This window comes from Emiliania huxleyi (assembly GCF_000372725.1).
Source record: "Emiliania huxleyi CCMP1516 chromosome Unknown EMIHUscaffold_144, whole genome shotgun sequence".
In the NCBI taxonomy this organism is placed as follows: Eukaryota; Haptophyta; order Isochrysidales; family Noelaerhabdaceae; genus Emiliania; species Emiliania huxleyi.
In genome coordinates, this window is record NW_005201154.1 from 1 (window position 1) to 9,298 (window position 9,298).

At 68.2% G+C, this 9,298-nt stretch overlaps 2 protein-coding genes across 2 annotated transcripts in view; both read left to right on the top strand.

Moving 5' to 3' along the window:
* Positions 1-1,562: 1,562 nt before the first annotated feature.
* On the top strand, positions 1,563-2,708 carry EMIHUDRAFT_467506 (hypothetical protein; the record flags this gene model as incomplete). Its single annotated transcript, XM_005787183.1, has 3 exons — positions 1,563-1,853; positions 1,949-2,359; positions 2,430-2,708. 3 exons carry the CDS (start codon positions 1,563-1,565, stop codon positions 2,559-2,561), a joined length of 834 nt encoding a protein of 277 aa, XP_005787240.1. The 3' UTR covers positions 2,562-2,708.
* Positions 2,709-6,999: 4,291 nt separating this feature from the next.
* The window catches only part of EMIHUDRAFT_429310 (hypothetical protein), a gene marked incomplete at its 5' end in the record, with an annotated part of 3,677 nt that continues 1,378 nt past the window's right edge, over positions 7,000-9,298 (top strand). The window contains 7 exons of the mRNA XM_005787184.1: positions 7,000-7,096; positions 7,175-7,289; positions 7,623-7,734; positions 8,127-8,198; positions 8,588-8,712; positions 8,908-8,948; positions 9,095-9,236. Coding sequence (XP_005787241.1) covers positions 7,000-7,096; positions 7,175-7,289; positions 7,623-7,734; positions 8,127-8,198; positions 8,588-8,712; positions 8,908-8,948; positions 9,095-9,236 — 704 coding nt within the window. The remainder of the gene's footprint in view (positions 7,097-7,174; positions 7,290-7,622; positions 7,735-8,126; positions 8,199-8,587; positions 8,713-8,907; positions 8,949-9,094; positions 9,237-9,298) is intronic.

Sequence of the window (9,298 nt, forward strand, 5' to 3'; positions counted from 1 at the left end):
GCATCCACGTGTGCTGGGGCAACTACGCCGGCCCGCACCACCACGACATCGCCGCGGCCGAGATCTGGCCGGTGGTCGCCAAGGTCAAGGCGAAGTTCATCCTCACCGAGGCGGCCAACCCGCGGCACGCGCAGGACGCCAAGGCCTTTGAGGACGCGTGCGCGCGCGGCCTCTTCGAGGCGCCAAAGGTGATCGTCCCCGGCGTGATCGACACGACCGCCGCGCGGGTCGAGCACCCCGCCCTCGTCGCCGAGCGGCTGCTCCGCTTCGTCAAGGCGGTTGGTCACCCGTCGCGCGTTATCGCCGGCACGGACTGCGGGATGGCGACCACCGCAAAGTCGTCCGCCATCACGTCCGACATCGCGTGGCTCAAGCTCGAGGCGCTCGTCGAGGGCGCCGCGCTCGCCACCAAGATGCTCCTCGAGGTGTCTGCGCCCGTCCCGATGCCCGGGCCCAAGCTCAACCCGACGCCCTTCCGCGCCGCCGTCATCTGCGACGCGGCGAGCGCCGCGCCGTCGGAGCTCGTCGCCGAGCTGCAGCGGCGCACCTCCTCCACCGACCTCTTCGGCGCGTCGGCGGGCAAGGGCGTCGAGGCGACGGCGGTGGAGGCCTTCGAGAAGCTCCGCTGGGCGGTCGACTTCCCGCTCGCCGTCGTGGCCGTCGGGCCGATGGCGCAGTCGGCGGCGGTGCGGCTCGCGGCGCTGCTGCGCCAGGCGTCCTCGGGCGCCTCGCGCCGGCCGTGCGAGCTCTTCTTCGCCGGCGAGGCCGCGGCGAGCCCGTCCGGCGTGAACGCCGTCAAGGGGTCGCCGCCCGCGATGGCGACCGCCATCTCGACCGCCATGCTCGCAAACACGGGCTTCGACAAGCGCGCGCTGCTGCACGGCCGCAACGCCAAGCCGCTCCCCGAGGAGGTGGACGTCGTGGTGATCGGCGCCGGCCTGCTCGGCCTTATGGCGGCCGCGCGCCTAAAGAAGAACGGCCACAAGGTCGCCGTGCTCGAGCAGCGCTCCATCGTCGGCGGGATCTGGTCCATGTACGCCAACTCGACGTCGCAGGTCAACTCGTCCGAGGGCGGCTACAACATCAAGGACCTGCTGCCCGAGGGGAGCCCGCGCAAGGCGGCGGACAACCGCGACCACTCGACCGCGGCCGAGATCCTCAAGGACATCGCCGCCCTCGGCGACTCGCTCGCCGACGTCATCTACACGCGCGTGAGCGTCGCAAAGGTGCTCGGCACCAACGGCGACTACACGACCGTCGTCTCGGACCTCAACGCGGGCGACGAGGGCGCCGCCGCCGTCGTCCGCTCGACCGGCGTCGTGCTCGCCATCAACGACCGCGTCGGCCTGCCGCGCCCGCTGCGCGTGCCGGGCATGAACCGCTTCAGCGGTGTCATGGCGGACGGCACCTCGGACGCGCTGTCCGGCGTCTCGTGGCAGGGCAAGCGCGTCGTCGTCTTCGGCATGGGCGCCTTCGCCGTCGAGAACGTGCGCACGGCGCTCGAGAGCGGCGCCTCGCACGTGACCGTCGTCGCGCGCCGCCTCGGCACCATCTGCCCAAAGATGATCGACTACCTCAACTTCGTCAAGCCGTGGGACGAGCAGTACCGCCACGACCCGCTCACAAACATCAAGCAGATGAAGTGCTGGCGCGACTGCTACATCAAGTCGGGCGCGGTGGCGCCCGAGGTGTGGCCCGGCAAGGTGAAGCACGACGGCCACACCATCAGCGTGAGCGACATCTGGTTCGTCGCCCACCACCTCGGCAAGATGTGCACCAAGGTGGGCACGCTCGAGTCGATGGTCGAGGGCGGCTGCGTCCTCTCGGACGGCTCCTTCCTCCCGGCCGACATCGTGCGCCCTCCCCTTGCCCCACCCGCCCGCCGACGCCGCCGCGGGCTCCGCCCCATCCTCGCACCCTCACCGCCGCCGCCGCCCACGCCGCGCAGGTGGTTGGCTGCATCGGCTTCACGCGCAACACGACCTTCTGCGAGCAGCTCACCGGCCGGACCGTTGTGATGCACTCAAACTACCTCGACAAGAACATGATGTACCTCGCCGACGCCGAGATCGACGAGACGGCCTTCAACTCCTTCTTCGGCTCCTCCGTGCTCGAGTACGCAAAGTTCTACACCAACACCTACGTCCAGGCCTTCGAGCGGCCCGACGCGCTCGGCTCCATCCTGTGGGGGGCCGCCGTGAAGCGCACGCCCGTCTCGCTGCGCAAGTGGACGCAGTACATCGCCGTCGCTCAGGAGCTCATCGAGAAGGACACCACGATGCGCGGCCTCGCGGCCGACCAGGTCCGCGAGCGGACGAAGCACTTCTACCGCACCATGTCGCCCGAGGCCTTCCTCGAGGTGCGAGCACCGCACTGGCGCCCCGCTGCCAGCCACGCCGCGTTTTCACACCTTGGCCCTGCTCGCATAGGTCAACCGCCTCGAGTGGGAGGAGCTGCACGAGCGGCTCAACGGCAGCCCGGTCAGCAAGGACAAGCAGCTGCCCTACCTCTTCGGCGCGGCGCCCTCGTGGTGCGCGCCGGCGAACGAGGTGCTCCCGTGAGTGGCTCAGAGGCCCTCGGAGTGGTCCCACGCCAGAGCGCCAGCCGGTCGGAGCGACTTTGGCGCTCAGCGCTCTTGTACCATGAGTACGGTACGCGGACTCTCGTTAGTACGTACCCTCCAAGTGTTCGAATGAGATTGGAGATTGGGGGCTTTTGCCGAGGGAGAGAAAGAGAGAGAGCGAGTCGGGACGTGTGTCGCTGTCGGGAGAGACGGGCCGCGCGGCGAGGGCGACGTGTCAGATATCAGCTACGCCCCCTCCGGCTCCGCGCGGCGTGCTCCAGTTCAGTCCAGATCGATACTCACTCAAGTCTATGTAGGTTGCAGCTAAACGCGATCTATCCATGATCCCGTGGGGGCTGCGGGGGAATCTGGTATCTAGCGCGTGTGGCGCTAGCATCGGCCGCCCATCGCCGCACGCGGCCTCCTCCTGCCGCTCGTCATCCTCCGCCTCGAGGGCGTCCGCCAGCGCGCTGCGCTGCACACCCCGGCGCACAGGAGGCGGCGCCGGCCGCACCTCGGCCGCCTCGGCGTCGCCCGCGGCACGGGCGCCCCGCTCGCCGTCCGCGCGGTCCATCGCCGCATCCCCATCCCCGTCTGCGGCGGCGCCTCCTGCGCCCGTGCCGGCCTGCTCTGGGACGGCTCGCCACCGCTCGTCGTCCAGCATGTGCCACCACCGCCGATCCGAGTAGCCGTCGTACTCGACCTCGTGCACGATCCGTCCGTCCCGGTCCTCCTCCCGCGCCATGACGGTCGCAGGGTACCACCGCTCGCTGTCGCAGAAGATCTCGAGGCGCGATCCGGTGGACAGGACAGTGTGGCCGTCGAGCGCCGCCCTGGCATCCTCGCGCTTTCGCTTCCGCCGCTTCGCCTTCGTCTCCTTGCTGCGCAGCAGAGTGTAGTTCGGGCCCACCTCCGCCACGCTGTCCAGCACGTGGACGGCGCTCGCCATCTCGACCGCGGCGTCGTCCGGCGGAAGCTCCGCGTCACCCGCGGCCGCTTCCCGAGCGCGCTCGTCGCGCATCCGCTCGTGGTGGGCCTGCCGACGCGCCACGCCGTCGCCCGTGTGCCTCGCCGCCGCGTCCGGCGACGGCATCAGTGCTGTCCGCCCGAGCGTGACTCGCCACTCCACGACCTCCACGACCTCCACGACCGCCGAAAAGCACGACCGCCCAAATCTCGAACACATCTCGAGTCCTCTCACTAGTTACATACATATTTCTGCGCGGTCTGGCACACGATGTGCGCGGTGTTTGTGACGTTGATGTGCCCGCCTTCTCCAAAAGCAAAACACCTCTCCGAGACGCTCCCCATCCACCTCCCCGGCTCCGAGAGGCGACCCGGGCGCCCTGCGACCATCTTCTTCTCGAGGCCCTACATCCCTACTACTATCTTACAACAGTACGTCAGTGACACAGGATACAAAGACTCCTCACAGCGATCGCGCAACGTCAAGTGGCTCACGCATCGTCAAGCTACAAACAAAGACTCCTCACAGCGATCGCCACCAACCTCGTTGCGGCACGAGCCCACCCGGTAGCGCCCTCGCCCCTCGAACCCCTCGCGCAAGCTCTTGACGGTGGGCGCCGCGCCTTCTCGGAGGGAGAGCACCAGAACCGAGTCGAAGTCGACGTCGCTCCAGCAGCGCCTGCAGAGATGGGAGGCGCAGCCGAGCTCCTGGAGCAGCCACGGGACCTGGCAGTGGTCCCAGCTGAGGAGGATCACCGAGCCAGGCGGGTGCTGCCGAGAGGCCAGCGCAGCCGCAAGCGCAGGCACCTCCTCCTTGGCCAGCGTGGCATTGACTCGCAGCCCAAAGCGCTGTGCAGTCGGCCAGAGCATCCAGAGGTCGCGATCTGCATAGTCCGGTTCAGCCTCAGCGGGCCGCCGGGCGAAGATATGCGTCGGCGGCGGCAGCGTACTACCGAACAGCTGGGCGAGGAAAGCGCCGTGCTCATAGCCGCGTGCCGTGCAGAAGCCTGGCGCAGTCGCGTTGGCCACCTTGTCGCAGTGTCGCACGACGATGAGCTGCGTCGTAGCTGCCGCCTCGGTCATGTACCACGGCGTCATGGGTGCCGGTTCACCCGCACCCTCGAGCGTGGTGCGGGCGAGGGCGCCCAAGGCAGTGGCCGCCACGATGGCGGTGGCGCTGCTGATCGCGGCCAGGCAGGCGAGCGTCGACCCGCTGCAGCGGCGAGGAGCAATCGCGCTGACGTCAGCGAGGCTTGGTCCGCTGCGTGCACGGTCGTGAAGGAATGGCTCTCGCATCGGAGGCCGCAGTGCAAACAAACCCCTGCGTGTAGTCCCCCCCCATCCCCAGGGCCTCCAGGGCTCGCACCTCAACCTCTCACAGGCCAGCGCACAGCGCCATAGGAGGTATTTTCTTCTCAATAACAAGGCTGAGAACACAGGCGAGAGATTTTTCTCTCGACGTTTCTTCTGCGAAGAAACGTTCAAAACACTCGGTGTCGAAACACCTCTCCGACGCGCTCGACTATAGTCTCCGGTATGCGCTGCGCTACCGTGCCCACAGTTTGCCCCGCCCCCCGCCCCGATGTGTGCAAAAAGGTTCGGACGGAGATCGACAGTCGGATTCAGGCAACGTTCGCCCCCGAGTCCCAGGGAAGCTAGCGCGACGCGCCTCCCTTCACACTACCGCGCCCGCTCCCGGCGGCCACGCCTCGATCTTCTTGGGCAGCAGCTGGTTCGCCAGGTTCTCTCCGTGGCCTAGGCAGCTGTGCACTCCCTCACCCCATGCAAAGACGGCGCCGTCGGCGGTGAGGGCGATGCTGTGGCGATCTCCCGATGACACAGCGACGACGCGGTGGCCGGGCAAGGCCTCGACCTTCATGGGCAGGAGCTGGAGCTGCTGGTCGCCGTGGCCCAATCGGCCATGGTCTCCATCGCCCCAGCTCCAGACAGCGCCGTCGGCGGTGAGGGCGAGGCTATGGAAGTATCCCGCCGACACAGCGACGACGCGCCGGCCAGCCAAGGCCTCGATCTTCTTCGGCAGCAGCTGGTTCGACATGTACATGTCCTCGCCTTGGCCTAGCCGGCCAGAAACTCCAAAGCCCCAGCTCCAGACGGCGCCGTCGGCGGTGAGGGCGAGGCTGCACGCCCCTCCAGCCGACACAGCGACGACGAGCTGGTCAGCGAAGGCCTCAACCTTCTTCGGCAGCAGCTGGCCCTGCTGGTCGCCGTGGCCCAACTGGCCAAAGCCTCCGTCGCCCCAGCTCCAGACGGCGGCGTCGGCAGTTAGGGCGAGGCTGTGGCACTCTGCAGCCGACACGCTCACAGCACGGAGAGGAGAGGGGAGGAGGGTCGGCGTGTTGAGCCGCGTCACGCCCTCGCCGTGCCCGAGCAGTCCTGGAAGGTAGGGCGCCCCTGAACCGCACGACGACAGCCGCCCCTCGCCGTCGATGAAGAGGCTGTGCCGTTCGCTTCCCGCCGCCCTCGCCGGCGGGTTGGACTCGTGCAGGAGCGCAGCCAAGCACAGCCACTGCACGACGCAACGCTCGCCCTCTGGCTGCGCCGGCAGCTCGAAGCCGCGCTCCTGCGCCCACAAGCGGATGCCCTCCTCTGCAAGCGAGGCGTGAAAGAGCAGCGAGACGGGCGCGACGCGAGCGATGTCGGCGGGGCTGTCGCAGCGAGAGAGGACGCGCTCGAGGAGCTCCCTGGGGAGGTCGAGGAGCCGGGCGGGCGGCGGCGTGTCTGGCGAGGGCGCGGCGGCGGCGGCGGAGGAGGCGAGGCGGCACACAACGGGGCGGACATCGCGTGAAAAGAATTTTTCCGGTTTTGCTCCAAGTGTGCCCGCTCAGAGGGACACCACGAAAGCATTTCATGAGATGTCCCGTGCAGGTGAATGAACTTCTTTCTTGCTACAACCTCGAGCTACAACCACCCTACAGCCTCACCGCTTTCGAACCAAAAAGTGATCGACCACCCTCGCCTGCAGCTCGGCAGTCAGCCCGCGCCGCCGCCGCCGCCGAGCCTCACGCGCCGACCTCTGCTCGATCCAGCGGCTCGGGTTGCGCCAACGATAGGCGGGCCGCTCGGGGCCGCCGCCGCCCGCCCCTCCCGCCTGAGCCTCCGCCTCGGCCTCGGCCTCCTCCGCCTCCTGGACGTGGTTCCCGTCGAGCACCCACCGCGAGGTGTCAAGTGTTTCCTCTTGTTGTTGTCCGGTGTGCGCGGGCTGCTCATGCTCATGAGGGGGCGATCGAGCAGCCTACGCCGCGCCGCGTGTACCCTTGTGGCCTGCGGCTACTCCCGGTGTAGCGGAGGACAACCCGCACCCGTTGCTGATATAATATGTGCGCCGATTGGGCGTGGCACTTGGAAGTCAGCCAGTTTTTCTCCTTTCTCCCCCGCGGCGGTTTCAGCGCTGGCCTGCAGCTTTTGCACCCGCCAGCCGGCGACGCGCCCCATCCGCTGCTGCCATGGGCATGCTCTACACTGGCGCGATGGACAAGGGTCAGATGCACGGCAAGGGCAGTCTTGTCTACCAAAACAACGAAAAGTACGAGGGGGACTTTGAGCACGGTACCACGTACCACGCAGCTCACGGCGCCGGCCCGGCGCTAGACCTGGGTCACTGACGCCACGTCTGGCCGTACGCAGGCAAGCGGCACGGGTACGGCGTGTACTCTTACTCCGACGGAGGACGGTTCGAGGGCGAGTGGGTGGATGATCGTGTGCACGGCCGTGGAGTCTCCATCTACGCGTCTGGCAACCGGTGCGATGCAGCTGCAAGCACACGGCTCGGCGGTCGCCCGAATTGCGTCGCAGCTGCACACACACACACACACACACACACACACACACACACACACACACACACACACACACACACACACACACACACACACACACACACACACACACACACACACACACACACACACACACACACACACACACACACACACACACACACACACACACACACACACACACACACACACACCACACACACTGGCTGCCGCCGCCGCCGACCCCACGCACCCGACGCTCTCTCCCGCGTCTCTCTAGTCCGGCGGGAAGCTCCTCCTCGCCCTGCCACCCGCAGGTACGAGGGCGAGTGGGTCGACGGCCGGATCAGCGGGCAAGGGCGCGCAAACATCGCCCCTCCGCGCCACCGCACGCCCCCTCCCTCTCCACCGCCTCCGCCTCCGCAGCGCGTGCGTAGCAGCGGTGGGCACTGACGGCTCTCCTCCTCCTCCCGCCCACACCTCTCCTCTCCCGACAACCGCTCCTCCCGCCGACTCCTCCCGCCGACTCTCCTGCCGAGCCCGCGGCTGACGCCACCTCCTTCGAGCAGGACGCTGTGGTATGCAGACGGCGACCGCTACCAGGAGCGCCTCCGCCAACCCACCCACCGCCAACCCGCCCACCCTCCACCAACCCGCCAACCCCATCCCGCCCACCCACCGCTATCCCGCCCACCCACGCACGGACACACGCCAGGCCGGCAGCACCGCGCCCGACGCCGCACCCTCCCCCGCCTCTCCTGCCCCATCCTCCTCCCCCCTCCCCGCCCCCCTCCAACCGCCCGCCCGGCCGCCGCCGGCAGGGCGAGTGGCGAGACGGAAAGATGCACGGCCAGGGCACCTACACGTATGCGGACGGCGACCGGTACGAAGGCGTGCCACGCGCCACGCGCACTGCACGCCATGCCACACACACACACACACACACACACACACACGCACATGCACACACACACACACACACACGCACACACACACACACGCACACACACACCATGCCACACACGACCCATCCCCATGCGCCACACACGCCCATCCCACGCACGCGCCCGCGGCAGCAGAGGCCGAGAGTAGAGGTGCGCCACTGACGCGCGCCTGCGCCGCCACAGGCGACTGGAAGGACGACCGGAGGCACGGCAAGGGTGCGCCCGCCCCGCACGCATGCGGCGGCCCGAGGGTCGGAGGCCCGAGGGTCGGAGGTCGGGTGCGAGACACGTCCCTGACGCGTCCACGCGCAGGCACCGTCACGTACGCAGCGCCCGAGGGCGGCGTCGCCGAGAAGCGCCGCCGCGCAGTGCGGGGCCTGTCGCCTCGCGCGCGCGCCTTTGACGCCGTAGCCGTCTCTGCGCGTAGGTACGAGGGGGATTGGGCGGAGGGGAGGATGCAAGGGTGCGCTGTGGCCTGAGGAGCCGTGAGGCGGCGGGGCGGCGGGGAGGCTTCAGTGCGCTTCGCCACGCTGCGGCCTGTAGGCACGGGGAGTAGGTATTATATTACTAGTACTATCATTACTATTATCGCGGCCTGTAGGTACGGAAAGGTAGTTATCATCATCATCATCATCATCATTGTTGTTACGGCCGGTAGGTACGGAAAGTACTTCTACGCCGACGGGGGCGCATACGAGGGTCGAGCTGGCGTGGCGGCGGGGGAAACGGCGCGTGAGAGGTGAGACGTCAGAGGACGTGGCTGTGAGCAGGCGAGCGGGCTTGGCAGAGAGCCCGTCGGGCTGTGCCGTGACGTGTCCGTGACGTGTCCTGGACATGTCTCTCAGGCGAGTGGGCGGATGGCAAGATGCACGGCAGGTGCTTCCTCCCCTCCTCCACCCCTCCCCGCCTCTCCTCCCCGCCTCTCCTCCCCGCTTCCTCCCCTCCCCCCCCTCCCCTCCCCCTCCCCTCCCCGCCTCCCTTCCTGCCGTCGCTCTGCGCACCTCCGCCGCCCGCCCCGGCCGCTGGTCCGCAGGGGCGTCTACACCTTC